Raw genomic sequence first — 20,204 nt, 5'->3', positions numbered from 1 at the left:
AATAGTTTGATACCCACCGCACCACTACAGTTTCAGGCTGACCTGCGAGGGAAGACGTTCAGATGATCGTTGTCGTTGTTACCAGTTTTACACTTTGGGGGACAGAGGACACTAGTGTCCCCTTTCTCAACCCATTGCACCCAAACTTTGCCTGAGCAGAGTGGATCTGGGTGCATTAAGGGATCCCCCCCTGGACTGCCCAGCTGGCACCGCACAGTCTGGGCAGGCGTTCAGGGCACTGCCTGCCATTTGCCTGGAGGCGGCACAGCCTAGGGGAGGCTGCTGATATGGGGAAAGGGAATTTAAATTCCTGCTATAAATGGAAGTATAAATTTAAATTACAGTGGCCTGCCAAAGATAGGGATGACAGAAGTCCAGCCCCTCTGGTTCCAGGCAATAAGGAAGTAGACTGTCTATAGAGAGTTTTAAAAATAAAATAAAATTAACTAAAATTAATTTTCTCTCTCCTATCTTTCCCCCTTTTTCTCCCACTGAAGATTTAACCCATGACCTTACAGATGCTAGGCAAGTACCTTGTCATTGAAATATGTCTCTACCCCTTCCCCCCGACCTTCTTTATTTTTTATTTTTTTGAAATAGAGTCTCACTATGTAGTTCAGCCTGGACTTGAACTTGTTATGTAACCCAGGCTGGCCTCGAACTCAAGGCAATTCTCCTGCCTCAGCCTTCCAAGTGCTGGGACTATAGGCAGGCACCACCATGTCCTGCTATAATTTTTTCTTTTTAGATAGGTTCTCACTAAATCACCAAAGCTGGGTTTGAACTCAAAATCCTCCTAGCCTCCCAGAGTGCTGGGATTACAGACACGCAACCAGGACTGGTTTTAAACTTTATTAGCAAACTTTTGCTAATTTGTCCAGACTGGCCTCAAATTTGCAATCGTCCTGCCTCAGACTGTCAAGTAGCTAGATGTGTGTGTCACACACCCAGCCTGAACTCCTCTTTAGTATTATGTTTTATCAGGTCTAAAAAATGTCAGTGACAAAATAGTTTTCCCTTAAAAATCTTCTGTAGATCATAGTTCTAAATTGCTGTGATCCATAAGAATTTTAATGACACAGAAACTCCAAATGAGCATATTTTTACTGTTTATATTTTTAAAACGTTGTAATCTAAATGGAAATTAACCCAGAGAACTTGTAGTTTTGCAAAAAGACCTTAACAAAGCAGATTCATCTACACATATTTATATCTAGAATTAGTTCTTAACTGTTTGAAATTATTCAAGTTTACTTCCAGCACAATGTCTGTTTCCAGCCCCAAAGATAACTGCATTTTTCTGCATTTAACCAGTAGACTTAAAATAAACAATGAGTTGGACAAGATGGCATTTAGGAGGCTGATACTGGAGCCCAAGAGTTTGAGGCCAGCCTAAGCAAGTGGTGAGGACATAGTCTCCAAAGGGAGGTTGGGGAAGGAGAAGGAAGGGAGGAGAGAAACGAAGAGAAAAAAAGGGGAAAAAAGCTTTTAAAAACAATGAGGGACCAGGAACATACCTATAATTGTACCCACTCAGAGGCTGAGATAGGGGTATCACCACAAGTTCAAGGCCAGCCTGGGCTACATTGTGAGTTCAAGGCCAGCCTGAATTACAAAGTGAGACCCTGTCTCAAAAACAAAATAAAACAATGAGAGACTGAGGGTGAGACTCATGGCAGAGCATGTAGTTTGGCATGCTTAGGATCCTAGATTCACATACCTTAGCACAGCAAAGGGTGGGTGCTTAGAACCCTAGATTCACATACCAGAACACAGCAAAGGGTGGGGGCCTGAGGGTCTAGCCGAAAGGTAGAGCCAGAGACACTGTGTTCCAGCCCTAGCATCAATAAATAAATGACATAAACCACTATTGTAAGTGACTGTTATATAATTCCATCATTCTGTATGTTAGGGAGTTTTTATTTACATTTAAGTTTTCTGAAATTGATTGTGAACTATTACCTTTCTGAATCACTGCCAAACTTATCCTTAATGCCTTACAACTTTTTCTATTAGTATACCTGCTTCTTCATATAAAACCAACTTTTTGAAATAAAATTTTATAAAGAGGTCTTTAGTCAACAAACCTGGTTATATTTCTGTTGGCTATGAAATGTAAAGATTATTTTTAGGGGCTGGGGATTTAGCTCAGCGGCATAAGCGCCTGCCTTACAAGCAGGCAGTCATGAGTTCAATCCCTGGTACCGATAAAAAGGAAAAAGATTACTTTTGATAAGCTTGCCAAAGTTAAGAATAAAAGAAAACTTGCTGAGCGTGGTGGCATACACTTGTAATCCCAGAACTCAGAAGGCTGAGGCAGGAGGATCGAATTGAGTTCCAGGCCAGCCTGAGCTACAGTGAGTTCAAGGCCAACCTGCAGTGAGATCCTTTCTCCCCACCCCACCCCCAAAATAGGGCTGACATTCATCAGTCAGACAGAATATATGCTCCTTTTCTAAAACAAACAAACAAAAAAAAAAGCAATGTAGTGAAGAAGTATTAATCTATTGTTATTTCCTTTCTTGTTCTGCAATGTTTAGTTCATTTAAAATTAATGATCTGTCTCTAACATTGACATGACTATGTCTACAGGGGAAGGGTTCAATGATTTAAAATATTCACTGTCTTGAGTTTTCTTTCCTGGCTCCTATTACTGTATTTCATTGTAATCTCAAATATTGAGAACAGTCATCTGTATTGTAATCCCTTTTCCAATTTGCCTCACAGTCAAAAAGTTATATTTGTAGTCCCATTGAGACATTTTTGGAATCCCAGCAAATTAATTCCAATCTAGCACCACCAATCCAACCCACAGTGAGAGTAAAGTCACCAAGACATATTCAAGGTTAAGGGCAGCTAAGGGGTCCTAAATCCAATCTCCATGAGGACAGAGGCCCTGATCCAAGGCCTCTTCCAGAATTTATTATCTTGTGAAGAAGAGTGACAGTGAGGATGGCGGGAATTATGTTAGTAACTTGAGCTGGCTGGCCAGGTAGTGACAAAAACATCTTTGCAAAACCCAAGGATAGGGGATTTAGCTCAGTGACATAAGTGCCTGCCTTGCAAGTGTGTGGTCATTGAGTTCCATCCACGGTACTGATAAAAAAGAAAAAGACAAAACAAAACAAAACAAACAAACAAACAAAAAACAGGGATAGCAATATGCAGAAGGATCAATCTGCATAATTCAATTAAAATAACAACTGAATTGTTTTTGGAAGCTGTTGCTTTAGTTTCTGATATGTAAACTTCTGAGCCCTGGGGAGTCACAGCCTCTTTACCTTGAGGCTCATACCCAGTTGACATTCCTGGAGCTGACTGGCTCTAACGTCCCACTGTGCTCATATCTTTTACAGAGAGCACCATGTGAGGAAACAGGAGACTGTCCAATGGCTTTAGAGATTACACACAGGTACCTCACTAGCCTTATTTGCAATGCTTAGAGCCAATTGAAGAGAGAAGGAAATTCCATAGCCAGCTCTGTACATATCAATATAAGGAAATAAGTCTCCATATAATCAAGTTGAAGCAATTGTTCTGCATTCAAGGGGAGTCACTCAAATTGTCTCCTCCAATATTTCATGATTATTCCTAAAAATAATTTTATGAAATATACCAAGTATACTCCCTATTCCTTATCAATTGAAAAACTGAGAGATTTCCAATATTTATTTATTTTGACACAGGGTCTTGCCTAGTAATTCAAGGCGGCCTAGAACTCCCTATGTAACCCAGGCTGGCCTTGAACTTGCCGTGATCCTCCTACCTCAGCCTCCCAAGGGCTGGGATTGCAAGCATGCGCCATCCTACCTGGAAATATTTCTAAGTTTTAAAATCTCAACTGAGTTCATCTCCAAATAAAACAATTCTTGGTGAAAAAAATCAGGTCAAGCAGTAGTGGGCTTGAGTTTTCTAAAGGCAGCAGTCAGCTGGGAGCCACATATCTCGTTATAATTGGACTGAACCCCTTATTTACATCAACTATGCCAGTTAGCCTGGGACTCCAGGTTTGGTCTACCTGCGCGCCACACCGCCACCTGTGACCTATCAATTTCCCTGGGTCTGAGTCTCACCTGGCCCTGTCCTTTCTCCTCCGTTTCTGGAAAAACAAGATGAGGTACTTCATACAGCTATTGCCTGTTGATAGAAATGTGGATGGAACATATTTCTGTCCTTACACAGCAAAGCGACCCTGCGTGTCCTAGAAAAAAAAAAATGACGACATGAAGTGGGGGGAGCAGCTTTCTACCTAACTGGGTCGCACACACGGAGAAAGAAGAGCGGCGAAACAGATGATATGGAGAGTCCCAGCCCATTCACCTTTCCAGACAGCATCTCAGGAAATCGCTAAACTGCTCAGGCTAGGCTTGAACTTGCGATCCTCCTACTTCAGCCGCTATTGTTTAAAAGAGCCTAACTATAGCTATCCTTTTGGGTCGTCGTGAGCTTTATTTTAATTTTTTATTTATCGAGTGCCTCCTAGAGCCGTGTCCTGCGCTAGGCTCTGGAATTACAGCAGGAAATAGTGACGTGGCTCCTTCCCCCATGGACAGAATAGCCCGGCGGTAATAAAGTAAAATAGTTACAAAATGAATTAGAAGTTAAGGATCTGAATGAAGGGAACACTTCAACTCAGCGCTGAAGGTTGTGTAAAAGTCAAGTGTGCAACAAGGAAATTGAAATGGGACATCCCAGAGAGAGTTAATGTAATTTCCACTGCCTGGTTCTTAGCGTAGCTGTTCAGGTTCAAATCATTACTAGGCAAAAAAAACAAAAACAAAAACAAAAACAAAAACAAAAAAAAACATTTTAGGGGCTGGGGATTTAGCTCAGCGGCACAAGTGCCTGCCTTGCAAGCAGTTGTGAGTTCAATCCCCGGTACCGATAAAAAGGAAAAAGACAAAAAAAAAAAATCATTACCAGGAACAATAGTAAACATTCTACTAAGATCACCTCATTTAATCATAACAATCTTAAATGCATGAGTATCATCATTTCAATTTTTCAGGCCTCGCGCGCGGAGAAGCTAATTTATCTGGAGTAAAATAAAACACAAAAACAGGGTCGGGGCGGTTAAGCAAAACGCAGCCGCGCTGAGAATGAGCCCCGTTTGGTTGGTGCGCACCCATGTGCGCACTGCCTGCGTCACTATGACAGCTGACGGATGACGTCCCGCAACACGCCGCTCAGCATTCCCGTTCCAAAGAGCGGGTTTGCTTCTTGGCGGGCTAAGTGTGAAGGGCGGGGAGGGTCTACGTGCGTGAGCACGTGGCACTTTCTGCCCAAGGTCCGGGGACTTTCCCCTAGGCAACTAGATGAGGAACAAGTCCCCCGAGTGTAGCCTAGGAAACAGGCCTTCAGCGCGATCTCTTGCTGAGCTGGCGTACCCTCAACACTTTTATACCACTAATAGAGATTTCATCTTACACCTAGAGTGAAAAAGTTAGTATCATGAAAACTAAAGATACGTAGCCTCTTAAAATAAATATTTAAAGACTTAGAAGTTTTCGGAGGTATTCTGGCTAAAAGAATGCCTAAATAGATTTAAAAATAAACTAATTTAGGAAAGCTAAATGAACGCGCCCTCATGCAAATATATATGGCCCCGCCCTACTGGGAAATGGGCGTGGCGTCCCACGGAAACCCAGAGCGGGACCTGCGCCAGTGGCGTGTGCGCCTGCGCACTGGTACGCGAAGACAAAGCTGCAACGACTAGGAGTCGTTCGCTGCCTGTGAGCCAGCAATGGCGTGTGCGGTTGTGCTGTCGCTTGGGCTGGGGCTGCTGCTTGTGTCTGCGCCACTCGAGGTTCTCGGAGAGTGCCCCAGCTGCCAACTCCGAGCACACTCAGGTACCGGGAAGGGCTGCTGGAGGGAGGCTGGGGCTGCCTGGGCGGAGTCTTCGCTGTGCTGACGGCTGTCCGCCCCTCCCTCTGCAGGGCACCGCGCCCAGGTCGGCCCTGGGGCCACCGAACCCTGGCGGCGACTGGCGCCCAAGGAGCAGCGTGAGCGGGCCCGGGCGCTACCGTGGGGGGCGCTGTACACTGCAGGCGTCGTGGCCTTTGTGCTATACAAGTGTTTGCAGGTGCGGGACGGCCGTGAGTGGGATGCCCCTGGTCCGAATCCCCCACGGGGGCGCCACGGTTCCGCTTGCCGACTGTCTAAAACATACGGTAGTACCTTGGCTTCCCCACAGTTTGTTTTTGTTTTTTCCTCTGGTAGTATTGGGGGTAGAGCTACGTCCCTAGTCCATCTTTATTTTTACTTTTTACAACTGAGTCTCGCTACTTTGCTGAATTGCCCAGGCTGCCCTATTATTATGAGGACCCAGAGATACAGTAATGACTAGAAGAGCGCCTGATAGATAAATAGTGACCCTCACATTTAATCTTCCGAGTCCAGTGAAGAGCGATTCTTTGCTGGAGTCACCCACTTAGTAACTAGTGGAGCTACGATTTCAACCCAACTAGTGTCTAAACTACTTAAGTGGGTTCCCAGCGAGGTTCCAAAGTTAGCACAAGTGGTTGATCGCTCAGTGTCAGAATTCAGACCACCAAGCAGTCCCAGGCTCTCCGTGGGAAGAAGCCTGAAATGTGAGCTGACACATTTCGGTGGATTGAAACTGTTGAAATGGAAAACAGTACCCCCTGGGGCTGTATCTTCAGTCCTGATCCTGTCACTTACTTGCTTTAGAAATAAGAGGGTTGATGAGGGAGATGATATGAAATTAGAAGAAATAGCTAAAAGTGATCCCCAGTAGACATGATAGGCGAAGATGAGTCTGATTTAGTTATTTACTTTTTTATTTGAGACAGGGTCTCATTAGGCAGCCTCGAATTTGTGGCAGTCACCCTGCCTCAGCCTCCCAAGTGCTAGGATCACAGAGGTGTGCCACCATGCCCAGCATGAGTCTGATTTTAATGATGCAAGTTTCACAAGGATAAATTAAACTCAGTTCTTGAATCCAAGTATTGGGCAGGAAGAAACAACTCACTTAGCAGCTGTGAAAAATAAAGACATTCCATCTGACTACTGCTTAAATTCATTGTGATGTGACAACTTCCCAAATCAGTGTTCAAACCAGGTGTGGTGGCACACACCTATCATCCTAACACTTGGGAGACTGAGGCAGGAGGATTGCAAATTGGAGACCAGCCTATCTACAAAATGAGCTCAAAGCCAGGCTGAACTGCATAGTGAGACTATGTCTCAAAGAAAAAAAAAAAAAAAAACCCACAAATCACTGCCCAGAACAAAGTATTGTGCTTCATCTACTGACCAAAACTCTGGAGGAATTTTATTCTCATTAGGGTAGTGCATTTATGTGCTCAGTAAAACAGCTAGAGAAAAATGTGAATTGAGCCCTAACAGAAAAGATTGAAGATTTTATACCACAAAAGACTGGAGAAGGGTTAGGTGTGTAACGTGGTGGTAGAGCACTTGCTTAGTAGGCAGGAGGCCCGGGGATCCCCATTGTACATGCACACACACACCCACATAGCACAGAAAGAGAATGACGGTTATCTTCAAACTCCTGAACAGTATCATGTTGATGAGACCGACATTATATGAAAAGTGCTAATCTCTAATCAGCATCATGGAACGATAAATGAACAAATTGTGGCTTTATATGTGAACTATTTGACAATCAGTTTTATCAAGCTGGAAGAATTACTCATTCCAGCAGTGTTTCAGCACTGAGCACATGCGGGGCATATTGCTATGTTGTGTGAAGACCTGGACTGGAAATGATTGTGATTCTTTGAGCTAAAGACTCAACACTTCCTCTCCCGCAAACTCTGCTTCCCTCTTTATTGGCTTTGGAGACAGATGTTTGGGGAGAACCTTGTGGCTACAGTACTGCCCTTTTCTTCCTTTACAACAGGGCAAAGATGAGGTTGCAGATCTCCAAGAGAAAGGCAAGAAGGAACCACTGCAGTCAGGTGAGTTGAACTGTCTGTGCCTGGTGGGGAAAGATCAGTGATGCCACAGTGTAAGTAACCATTGCCTCTCCCCGTTGCCCTTTCTCCAGACCAGCAGCTGGCCCAGCTGATACAACAGCTGGCTCAGACTGAGCAGCACCTGAACAACCTGATGGCCCAGCTGGACCCCCTTTTCGAGCAGTGAGAATTTGTGGGGAAGTTTGTGGTAGGTGGGAAGCATGGGACAGACTGGGTAGGCCCTGAGTGAGTATTTCCGCAGTGTGACTGCTCTGGTTGGAACCCAGCGGGACCTTTTGGATAAGAAACTACAGACCGTTCACCAGCTTCTCCAAGACCACAAACCAGAAAAGGGTGTGGAAGCTCCAGAGTCAGGTAAAGAGTTGGGAGTCAAGTCTGGTGAGGGGAAGATAAAATCCTAGAAATTACAGCATGCTGATCTTGCCCCTCACAGAGGCCAGCATACCCTTTCCTGAAGATTTTCAAATAGAGGAGGAGGAAGAAGAGGCTGGTGACAGCGTGGCCTGGAAGGAGCCTGTAAACTGGAGCACGGAGACTTGGAACCTAGCTACTTCCTGGCAAGTGGAACAAGAACTAAGGAGAAGATGCAGCAAGCCTGTGACAGAGGGTCTCAGGCACAGCCCCATCCAAGAAGGAAAGACAGCCCCTGATGGTCTAGTAAAACCAAGTTTATTCTTGTGAGTGGATGCTCCTGTGTTCTTTTTCCTTGCAGCTGACCATACAGACAGCCATACTAGGTGATTAAGGACAGCCAGGCCTCCTTGAGAAGCTTTCCTTATTAGGACAAAGAGGCTGCCTTCCCGGGTGAAAGCAGAGCAGACAGAGGGAGCTCCAGTTCTTTTCCTTGTATTACTGAGGCCAGCAGCCTTCACAACCCAGAAATGCCTTTTCTCATAGCTCAGACAGAAAGATTATTTTATTAAAATCCAGGGGAAAATAAATTACACCACCACATAAAAATAGTCACATTTTCAAAATTGCAGTCTTCATAAACAGCTGGCCATAGATAGCATGAGCTTATCAGTCCCAAAGCTCCTATGTTGGAGAGGCTGGTTCAGCTTATGTTCAGTTGGATCACAATTGATTTCCTAATTCTTTCTTTTGTTTTTTTGGGGGTGTTACTATGTAGTGCTGGTTAGCTTTGAACTCCCTTATGTAGCCCAGGCTGGCCTTGAACTCAGTGATCCTCTTGTCTCAGCCTCTCGATTACTAGGATTAAAGGTGTGTGCCATCACACCTGGCTGATTTCCTAATTCTTAAGAGTTGGTGTGATGACTCAGAGAAGCTTGGCAAACAAAAATGATCTTCTGAAACTAGGAAAGGTCATGAGAAATTCTCACTTTGTTCGAAGACCCATTTGTACTCTTGGCTCTGACCTATCCCTGAAGTGTCCTGAATTTTGGAATTTGTAGCTTCTTTTAGTTCTTCTGGCTGCTGTGGAGAGAAAACAGTTCAGGCATTAACAAAAGCACTCATCAGATACAGTTACCTACAGGGTGGGGGAAGGTTGCAGGCAGATGCAGGAATGAGCTAGTATTGGACTTGCTAGTTTCCAGTCCTGGGACTTGCACAGCACCAATTCTTGGAAAAGACACAACTTACCTGATAGCCAGAGCCAGACTCTGGTACCAGTGGGACAGCTCCTTCTGGTCTGTGGACATAAGCAGTAGCTTCTCATTGGGGAAGGACAGCTAGAGAGAGACCATGTTTTAGTGCCTGGCTTAGAAAATTCCAAGCTGAAGCCCTCACTGTTACCATTCTGGTAATTCAGGGAGGAGATGGGAACTCAGCTGTGTATCCTCTCATTCCCATCAAGTGGGACTCAGGCCAGCTGATAAACAGGCCCATAAGCATTTGAGATCTGTTTTGTACCTAATGTTCCCACCTATTACTTACACTGAGCAGTCCGCCACAAGGACCTCCTGAGTGGCCAAAGACCCTGCAGAGTTGACACTGAGCCATGGGGTACAGGGCCCTGCAGGCAAAGGTGCCACTCTTCAGCAGGTGCAGGGCGGGTCGGGGCTTGGCCATGAGAAGCACATCAGAGAAGAGGAAAAACATGCGTGGCCGGGGCTCCCCTGTGGGAGGCACCACCAACAACCAGCCCTGGTGCAGGAACCAGCGTCCTGTGAATGGGAGGACTGTTACCACGGGAACAGAGGGAAAACTGAGGAAATGGGGTATGTGCTGACTATATAGAGGAAGAGGTAAGCGGTGGGCAGGATTGAGGGGGAAACACGTGGTCAACCTGAGGTGAGCCCCTTTGCCTGGCGTCCACTGAGCAAAGCCTGGATACGCCGTAGGTGCTGGTCATTCTTCTGTTCCTGGCCAATGGTGTGGACTCTCTGGGCAGTCTCACTTATCAGCCGAGCAGCCCCTGGAATAAGATCCTCCACATCACTCCCAATACAACTTTGATTCTGGGTGACTGACAATAGAAGAGGCTATTCTGGAGGGTATCTGGGCTGGGGCCTCATTTCTTGGAGAAAAGGCAAACAAGGATGCTACACATACTAACGGAAGGTAGAGACATACCAAACACCGGGAGGGCAAAACCAGAAAGGGGTGCTGGAGGGGAGCAAGGACCTACGTGTGAGCTGTTGGTGGTCAGGGCTGTTGGGAACTGTGTTTTCAGCCAAAGCAACGACGAGATTCTCATACCTGGAATTGAACAACAGGATGTCTTCAAGAGAGAGGCAGAGCAAAACTCTGCCACTGCTTGACAAGATCATTCCACTCACATCCTTCACTTGCAGGCCCAGGAAAGATCTTCTGGACATTGTGTTCCCTTCCAGCTGGGACTCAGAGCCTGAGCTCACACTGAAAAGTCAATGGCAGACTGACCATAGTTCAGATCAGGTCAGAAGATGGTCAATTAAACCAGAAGTTAATTCTAGTTGGGTATGGCAGTGCATGATTGTAATCCCAGCTCTTGGGAGGCTGAGGCAGGATGATTGCTGAGAGTTTAAGACCAGACTAAGCTATACAGAGAGTTCAAGGCCAGCCTCAACTACATAGCAAGACCCCGTCTCAAAAAAAAAAAAATTGTTCATTGGCCCCTTTCTCCAAATTCCTCGTTCCTCACCCCTAGTGCAGGCTCTCACTGCAATGTGGAGTTCCACAGTCCCCTGCCTGAGACTGCTGACCCTGAGTATTCCTTCGGATTCAGTTACTCAGGTAATTTGGCCCAGGAGAGTGGGACAAACACTGTGTTTTCTCACAAGCTGAGGGCTGCAGACTCCAGGTTGGTGTAAAGCAAGGAATTTCACTCACTGCTGGAGCCGTTGCAGAGGCAGAGGCAGCAGGTCCTGTAGCTGAAGGCCTCCAAACTGTGGGCGGCCTTCCTGCAGTCTCACAAATTTCCGAAAACGTTTGTTTTTCTTCAGCTGCTCCTAGAGTGAGGGGAAAGAGTTTTGGCAGCAGAGAGAGAAGCCACTATTAAGTGATGTGCTCCTGAGAGAAACCTGGCCTCCCTACTGGAAGCTTAGCCAGTGCTAGGCACCCAGAGGGTTCTGGAAAAGCAGGAATTGAATGAGTGAATATTAAGGGGCAAGCAAGGGAAAAGGGATGGGTTTGAGATCATCTCCAGGTTACCTGTAGGGTGGTCTGGGACCTCTCTGCATTGGCAGCGAATTGGACATAGAGCTCCAGGTGGGTGCAGAAGCCTTCCAGGCCCCGTCCCCAGTGTCCTCCTTCCAGGTAGGGAAGCAGCTCTCTGTGTGGGCAAGAACAGTGACAGGGTAGCCCAAGGACTACTAGAGCACACCCTCATTTAAATCTTATAGCCCTGCCTCGAGGCAGTGCTACTGTTTCATTTTGCACATGGTGAGATGGGCAGATAAAGGCATTGGGCGAAGCTGACAGGTGACAGAAAATCGGCACTATGAACCTGTGATTCTGGGCTTGTGCCAGAGGCAAAGCCCTCCCTCTTCTCCCTGTGTCCTCTCCACTCACTGGCTGGCGCCATAAATGAGCTCCCAGCACCCAAACAGAGACTGGCGCTCTGGAGGTCGCAGGGTCCCCTTGGCTTTCAGGATCCCCAAGAAGTACTGTGGAAGGAGAGAACACAGGGATCTGAGTCTGGAGAAAAAACGCCAAAGCCACAAAGTGTAGCTCGGCCCGAGCTCCCTACGTGCGGAGACCGTTTAAGATCCACCACACTCGAGGTCATAGATCTCGGAGGCCCTCCAACCCTCGGGCTGCCGCCCCCGGCGAGAGGCCCGCACCGTAGCCACCAGCTCCAGTTGTTCCAGGTAGCGCCGCTCGGTCTCCAGCAGCTCCCGGGCGGTGCACGCTCGTTTCCGCTCCCACCGAGCTCGCTGCTCCAGCAGCGGGCACCGCGAACCTGGGCCGGGGCTCGCCATTGCCTGACGAGCGCCTGGCCGTTTCCGGCTCCAGCCCGCCGGAGATTCAAATCCCAACCGCTCCCGGGGCGGAGCAGCCCGGCCACCGCCTGGAGCAGAACGCAGGACGGAGCATGCGCACGGCCCCCGGCCCCACCCAGTCTCCCCTTCGCAGGCGCCGCCCCACAGCGGGGGCGGAGCTGTGGACACGGCCGGTGGGGTTGGGTGGGGCTGCAGTCTTACTTGCCTTGGAGCTGCACTAAGCTGGGGAGCACCCAGGGATGGGGAGGTATGTTGGCAGAGCCCTAGTGCCCTATCTGAAGACGTGGGAGTGGGGCGATAATTAGGGTACATATTCTGTCCTGACACAGGGTTGTCATTCCCAATACTTTCAAAACTTAGGAACCTTCTGGGCACTGGAGTATAGTTTTCAGCTACTATTCATTTCATACTGATGTGAAACTTGACAGCCAGCTGGCTTCTAGCAGGAATTGGTAACTAACATGGCACTTTAGATCTGCTGTAATTCTAGTCAAAAGCAAAAGCTTTAAGTTGATTGGACTGTGCAACCTTGTCAAAAATACAGTATACTGGAGTTTTGTTTTTTAAACTTAGGCCTTTTGAAAAATTGGAATTAGAGCTGGAAGGTAAATTGGTAATGCCATTTTGTTAGTGTGTGTCAGAAATCTTCCAATGTTCCTACATCTTAGACCTAGCAGTTCTAAGAATGCATCTTGAATGGTTATATGGAGAAATAGATGTAGCAAGATATCTGGCACAGTGTCATTTATAACGACAGAACATTGGAAAGCATCAAAATGTCTATCTAGTGCTAAGGAACTGGCCAGCAAAACTATGCACAGGCACTTGAAGAAACAACATAAAGATGTAAAAATAATGTAAACAAACAAGAAAAAAAAAAAAAAAGATCAAGCCAGGTGTGGTGGCACCCTCCTGAAATCCCAGTACTCTGAGAGATTGAGGCAGGAGAACCACAAATGAGAGCGCAGCCTGGATAACTTAGCAAGACCCTGTCTCAAAAAAGTGGGCTGGAGGCATCGATCACTGTGAAGGCTGGGGGTCCAATCTCCAGTAACACCCCACCACCAGCAACAAAAGCTATTGATATGGAAAACGGGTATTACTGAGAGAAAAACAAGCTACAAAGCTGCATGTATAATATGATCACCTTTGTAGAAAAATACATGAAAGGTTGGAAGACTAAACAATGGAAAGCAAATTGTGGTTTTCATCTGTGATGAGACTGAAGATAACTGAACAAGTGTGTAGTCAGGACCTGATCTGTGCTGAGCAGTGAATCACTGTGGAAAGGTGTTATACTAAGATGCTGAAAAATTAAAATAATTGATTAAAAGATAATTAGCAAAAATAGTTAAAAAGATAGTTATTAGCAGTATTGTCATTCTGTACTGAGCTCCTTACCCTAGTAACCAAGCACCAACCACATAGTTATAGATTAACTAACGGAGTCGTTATGCTGTTCTGTACAAGTCGCCCCCCCAAGTAACCTGTGTGCTATGTCAACCTTTGTTCCCCTTGTAAGAGACAAATGATGCTGTGTCAACCATTGTTCCCTTTATGAGAGACAAATGTTTCTGGAACTGGCAGACCAAGGGCTATGAATTGGCTAACCACCCACTGTGAATTGCCTCTGACCTCAAGCAAGGGGGAACAAAGGCCCACCTTGTTTCTGTTTCTCATCATCACTATGTACTTAATGATCAATGAGCTAATCATGAACTATAAAAATCAGTCAAAATTCTAACTCAGTTGCACAGCTTTGCAAATTCCAACTGCACTGTGTCACTGGGCCAGCTAAAATAAAAGCGCTTCTTTTAAAAAAGACGTCTTGCTCCGTTTATCATCTTGGGGATCTTGCCCCTTTTTTCACGATGGGCCTTCTTTTTGGGTGGGTTACAACAAAAGATACGAATAAACAGGGTAACTTTTTAAATTCCCTCAAACTTGTCTTCACTGCCTCTAAGAATTCTGCATTAAGCATGCATTGTTTTGTAATTAGGAAATCTATTTTACAGTAAGAAATAAAATGTAAGGGAGGAAACTTTAGACCCTGTCTTGAGCATTTACGACTCTTAGGAATCTGGGCTCCAAGCCAAGAACCAAGGGATTGTCAGGGTTCTAAGCCCCCCTCTAGCTCTGACATTCTAAGAATTCTGAGAATGGAAAAGGCTGGCTTGCACCAGGGCGGAAAAATGAGAGTTTGGACAGACTTGTCTTAGGTTAAAATCCCAAGAGCACTGGTGACACCAGATGGGGGAGGATTGGTTAATACTGTCTCAAAACATGAGAAACAGTCTAATAGCTCAAGTAAGAAGAAAGATAGTCCCATAGTAATCAGTATCGCTGTGAACCCCGGGGAAAGAGAGGAAAGCACAAAGCCTGGGGCAGCACTGATGATGGGTGTGTGTAGTTACGGAGCCGGTGTGTGAGTGGCAGCGAGTGGGAACTACAGCTCAGGTAGTGGGATGGGGGTGGGAGCTTGGGACTGCCCAACTCTGGAGGAAGAACAGGGCAATGCTGAGAAGATCCATCTGAGAACATTCTGTGCATAAAGACATCCTGCTTCTCCATTTCAGTTCTGCAGCACTGTTAATGGACTAAGTGATATTATCCCCGTAAGACACGGCCATGTCTCCATCCAAACCCCTAGAGCCTGCCAATGGTGGGGAAGGGTATTTACAGAGATAATGAAGGATCTTGATATGAGATCTTAGATTATCTCAGTGGGCCTTAAATCCAATGACAAATGTCTATAAGAGATACTCCATGGAGCCGGGATGGTGGCACACACCTGTAATCCCAGCACTCAGAGGACTGATGTAATAGGATTGCCACAACTACATAGCAAAACCCTGTTTTAAAAACAAAACAAAAGACGGGCGTGGTGGCTCATGCCTGTAATCCCAGCCTTTGGGAGCTGAGGCAGGAGGATCATTGCAAATTCAAGACCAGCTGGAGCAACAAAGTGAGTTTAAGGCTAGCCTGAACTGCATTGTGAGAATTTATCTCAAAAAAAGAAAAGGCCTGGGGATGTGGCTCAGTGGTAGAGCTCTTGCCTTCCATGTACAAGGCCCTGAGTTTGATCCCCAGCACCACAAAAGGAAAAAGAAAGAAAAAAGAAAGACACCCCATGAAGACATACAGGGACAAGAAGGAAATCCCATGTGAAGGAGGCAGACATTACAGCCATACAGCCACAAGCGAAGGAGCCACCAGACTCTGGAAGAAGCAAGGAAAGAGTTTTCTTCCCTATAATGGAGTGTGGCCCTACCCACAGCTAGATCTCAGACTTCCGGTTTCTGTAACTGTGAGAAAGTATATTTCTGTTGTTTGTGTTTTGAGACAGTCTCACTATGTAGCTCAGGTTGGATTTGAACTCGGGAGATCCTCCTGCCTCCTCTCCCAAGTGCTGGGATTACAGACTTGCACCATCACACATGGCCCTATTTCTGTTGTTTTAAGACACTTTGTGGTAAAACCAGGATCAAACCCATGACCTCTTGCTTGCCAGGCAGGTGCTTGTGCCCCTGAGCTAAATCCCCACCCTTGTAATTTGTTATGGCAGCCCTGGGGAAATTCTGATGCTGGTGGTGCAGCAGCCTACTGCAAGTCCGCCTGGGGGTGGGGACAGGGGAGCCCAGGAGGACTCCAATCTGTCTTTCTTCCCAGCCAATGACTGCAGAGAAGAGGGTGTGTCTCCTCCTACCCCACCAATGAACAGCTCCCTTCTCTGCAGCCCTGGGCTAGTCAGAAACATGGGTTAGAAACCTGTTCCTCAGTGGCTGAAGACAAGACCCTCATGACTAGAGGCAGTGGGGCTGGGGATGTAGCTCAGCGACATAAGCGCCAGCCTTGCAAACAGGTAGTCGTGAGTTCGATCCCTGGTACCAATAAAAAGGAAAAAGACAAAAAAAAAAAAAAAAAAAAAAAAGAAAGACAGAAAAACAATGACTAGAGGCTGCCTTACACAGCCAGAGAAGCCCTGTGCAAGGTGGCACACTCACTCACGTTTCGTGGCCACGACTTGCTGGACATGAAACTATAGAGTTTAATGTCTTGTGATGCCAGGTTTTGGTCTCAGTTTGGTCCCACAATTTCTTTTTCTTTCTTTTTAATTTATTCTTTTTAATTTTATTTTAGAGAAAAAAGCTTCAAAACAGGCTAATAGAATAATAATAATAAATACATTGTATATTGTTATCTTCATTGAGTTCTATCTCCTTATTGGAATGGAAATATTTACCCTTTGCCATAGTATGTTGGAAGTGTTTCACTTTCTTTAGATTTTTACAGGGGCTCATGGCTAAGAGTTTTCTGTGAATCTGAGATGTGGGACTTGGACTTTTGAGTAATGCTGAAACTGTTGGGCCTTTGATGAACATAGATAGACTAACAGCAATTTGCATAAAGTCTTTTGGTGGCAAGAGGCAGAATGTTATGGTTTCTATCTAGATGTTCTCTTAACCCTGCAATCACAGCTGGGAGCTTTGGAGGATGGCTGGATTATAGGGGCATTATAACTGACTTGCTGTTAGGAGGTAGGACCTGCCCAGCAGAGGTGGTCGCTGCGGGTGTGACCCAGCAGGTTATCTGTCCCTTCTGGGCTCTTCCCTGGACTCTTTCTGCTTCCTGCCCACCTTGCTGTGAGCAGCTCTCCTTTCCCACTCTGTCTGGCCTTGTAGCAGGTGCATATGCCGGAAACTTGAGCCAAAACAAACCTCTCCTTTAAATTGTGGCTTTGGGTGTTGGGCCTCAACGATGGAGAAAGTGACTAACACACACTTCGTCTTGCACAGGCCCATCCAAAGCAGGTATTATCATGTGCCCTCCATGCGTCAGAGTCCAAGCAAGGTGCTGACCGACAGCACAGCTGACCGCCCAGAGTACACGCTGACCCAGGCACAGTATCACACCACAGTAATCCTGGCACTTGGGAGGCTGAATTAAGAGAATGGCAGGGGGTTTGAGGCCAGCCTGGGTTATACAGAGTTCAAGGCCATCGTGAGGTACAGAGCAAGACCCAGTCTCAAACAAACAAAAATAAACCAGAGAGTTGCTGGATCTAACTAGCAAGGGGGAATTTGGATTAAGAAAGGCAACGTAATAAATAACTCTCATGTGTAAATACCGTATTGTCTCTCTAGTGTAAGAAACTGAATTATACATGTTCCAAAATCTACAATGAATATTGTATAAGGGTAAGAAACTGTTCAGAGAGGAAAAGTAATTAGAATAAGGGAAATGAGGAAAGAAGGAAAGGAAAAAGACAAATTTTTTGTATATATATATATATGGTAGCTAAACTGACTATACTACTAATTGTCTTAGATACTGGAAAAGAACAGTTAATACTCATAGGTTTAGATCAATCTTACATGTCTCTATTTGTTAATCTAAGCAACTCTCCTGAAGGTAACAATAAGCAATATTACAATCATTGTGAAATTCCTATTATCTTGTCTTGTAAACCTATACTGTTATTGTATTTAGTTTCTCCTTTTGTGTTTGTCTGTATTGCTTGTTTTTCTTTTCTGTGTCTTTTTAATCTTAAATTTTAAAAAAAGGCAACCTAGAGTCACGTGCATGTGTGTGTGTATGTGTGTGTGTGTGTGCACTTTGCTGAGGACTGAATCTGGAGACTGGTGCACACTTGTGCATGCTGAGCAATGCTGCACCACTGACTACATCCCCACCAAAGAGACAATTTTGAATCTTTAACTGATTACCTCTTTTTTTTTTTTTTAACTAATTACCTCTTAATCTGACCACTTAGAGAACACCTGTGATTCAACCATACAAATTTTGTTCTATGATATGACAGTCACTCACACAAGGCAGGTAATTCAGAATGGCATAAAAACTTGATGTCACACTAGGTATGGTGACACATGCCTATAATCCTAGCACTCTGGGAGGCTGAGGCAAAAGGACTGCAAGTGTGAGTCCAGCCTGGGCTACTCAGTGACTTGTGAGAGAGCCTCTCTATAAGAAAACAAAACAAAACAGGGGTGGGGGCTATGTAGTGATGTCATGCCCCTAGGACAGTTGCAGTTCGACACCAGGTCACTGGTAGGAGCTCCCTGGGGCCAGAAAGCCCATCTTAGTCCATTCTGTTTTTCTTAAGCACCTGTGATCTGCATAGGGAAAACGAGCTATAATAGCTGCTGAATGAAAGACTGATTCAACTAAATACTGAATCAGTTAAAGATTCAAAATTGCCTCTTCGGGTGGGGATGTTGTCAGTGGTGGACCCTGCCCTGATGGAGCTCAAGACTATTAGGGCAGATACACATGTCATAAATCACCCTAATATGAGTTAGATGGTGGAGTTTATGATCAAGGGCAATCAAAGAACAGTGGTAGTTCAAATACACCACCATAGATCTCTCTCAACTGGTGTAGAAGATGCCCTAAGAAAGCCTTTCTAAAACTGGGTGTTGGGGCACACACCTACAATCCCAGCACTGGGGAGGCTGAGGCAGGAGGGCATTCTTGAGTTCAAGGTCAGCCTGGACTACACAGTTAGTTCAAGGCCAGTCTAAACTACACAGTGAGACTCCGTCTCAAAAAACTAAAAAAAAAAAAAGTCTTTCTAAAAGAGATGGCCTATAGGCTGGGGATTTAGCTCAGTGGCAAATGTGCCTGCCTGGCAAGTGCAAGGTCATGAATTTGATTACTGGTACCAAAAAAAAAAAAAAGTGCTGATCAAGAACAAGGCCTTTGAGGCTGGGGATTTAGCTCAGCGGCATAAGCATCTGCCTTGCAAGCAGGCAGTCGTGAGCTCGATTCCTGGTACGGATAAAAAGGAAAAAGACAAAAAAAAAAAGAACAAGGTCTTGAGTTCAATCCCTGGTACAAAAAGAAAAAAGCCTGTGAGCTAAGTCTGAAGACTAGAAGGGGAAAACAAAAGGCACTTACACAAAGGAGAAAGTGAAACTATTTAACACCATAGTGGGTACACAAGCCCTGATCCATCACAGTGGTGCTGGCTGAGGCACTCAGGTGGGGTCCTGGGCCCCTTCAGTTGCGGGTATTTAGATGGAAGGATCACTGGGGAGAGTGGGGACAGACGGGCACCGTGAAGCTAGAAGTTGTGGCCGTATGCCAAGCAGTACAAGTAGTTCAGGACAGCAGCACAGTCACACTGCCGGTGCCTACTCGAAGTCCTTCAGTACAGACAGGAAATGGCCTCATTCTCCTGAGGCCTGTCAAAGCCATAGGGGCCTGTTTAGAATGTGAGCTAGAGAACAGTAGAGTTCTCCGTTCCACACTGCACCCCCAGGGCCTAGAGCACTATCCGGAGGGTTGGAGGAAGCTCAGCTAAATGTTACTTCCCTGGGCAGACTGGGACCTCCCGCCCGTTCTGGGCATCTCACTCTTCTCCCTCATCTCCTCTAATCCTCCCTGCCAATCCATGCTCTTCTTAGTCCTAAATATGAGTGGATATGAAAACCAGACTCTGTACTCCTGCTCAAAATATTTGCTATTTTTCTTTCCCAGAATACCATTCTCATTGTTTTTACCATTGGACCATTGTTTTTACTTTGTCTTCAAAGTTCTGATCAAGGGCCAGGGATTTAGCTCAGTGGCACAAACGCCTGTCTGGCAAGTGCAAGGTCATGAATTTGATTACTGGTACCAAAAAAAAAAAAAAAAAGTGCTGATCAAATTTGGCTAATTCTGTAATAATGAGTCAAAATTAATCTCGCTCCGCAAACATTTTTTTTTAATTTTAAGCAAAGTACAGCAGAATAAAGCCAATCAAAACAAAACAATGAAAGCAATACAGGACTTTAAAACAAGGTAATCAGAAATCAACAATGGCTACCATAATGCCTTTTGTTATCTGCACAATAACTGC

General features: G+C 45.6%; 2 protein-coding genes across 2 annotated transcripts; one reads left to right on the top strand and one right to left on the bottom strand.

Annotated features, from left to right (window-relative positions):
- Positions 1-5,660: 5,660 nt before the first annotated feature.
- Ccdc107 (coiled-coil domain containing 107) lies at positions 5,661-8,644 on the top strand. The gene is made up of 6 exons (XM_003470699.5): positions 5,661-5,849; positions 5,937-6,082; positions 7,883-7,940; positions 8,030-8,120; positions 8,200-8,312; positions 8,392-8,644. The coding sequence occupies exons 1-6, from the start codon at positions 5,744-5,746 to the stop codon at positions 8,637-8,639; spliced, it is 762 nt and encodes a 253-aa protein (XP_003470747.3). The 5' UTR covers positions 5,661-5,743; the 3' UTR covers positions 8,640-8,644.
- Positions 8,645-8,856: 212 nt separating this feature from the next.
- Positions 8,857-12,322, bottom strand: Arhgef39 (Rho guanine nucleotide exchange factor 39). The gene is made up of 9 exons (XM_003470700.3): positions 12,185-12,322; positions 11,913-12,007; positions 11,553-11,673; positions 11,232-11,350; positions 10,549-10,619; positions 10,207-10,335; positions 9,855-10,084; positions 9,561-9,649; positions 8,857-9,392 (listed from the first exon to the last, which is right to left on the bottom strand). The coding sequence occupies exons 1-9, from the start codon at positions 12,320-12,322 to the stop codon at positions 9,377-9,379; spliced, it is 1,008 nt and encodes a 335-aa protein (XP_003470748.2). The 3' UTR covers positions 8,857-9,376.
- Positions 12,323-20,204: the final 7,882 nt, after the last annotated feature.

Source organism: Cavia porcellus, unplaced genomic scaffold (genome assembly GCF_034190915.1).
Source record: "Cavia porcellus strain 051 isolate PalLab524CR breed Dunkin Hartley unplaced genomic scaffold, mCavPor4.1 scaffold_1, whole genome shotgun sequence".
Taxonomy (NCBI): Eukaryota; Metazoa; Chordata; class Mammalia; order Rodentia; family Caviidae; genus Cavia; species Cavia porcellus.
This window is presented reverse-complemented; position numbering and strand designations above follow the sequence as displayed.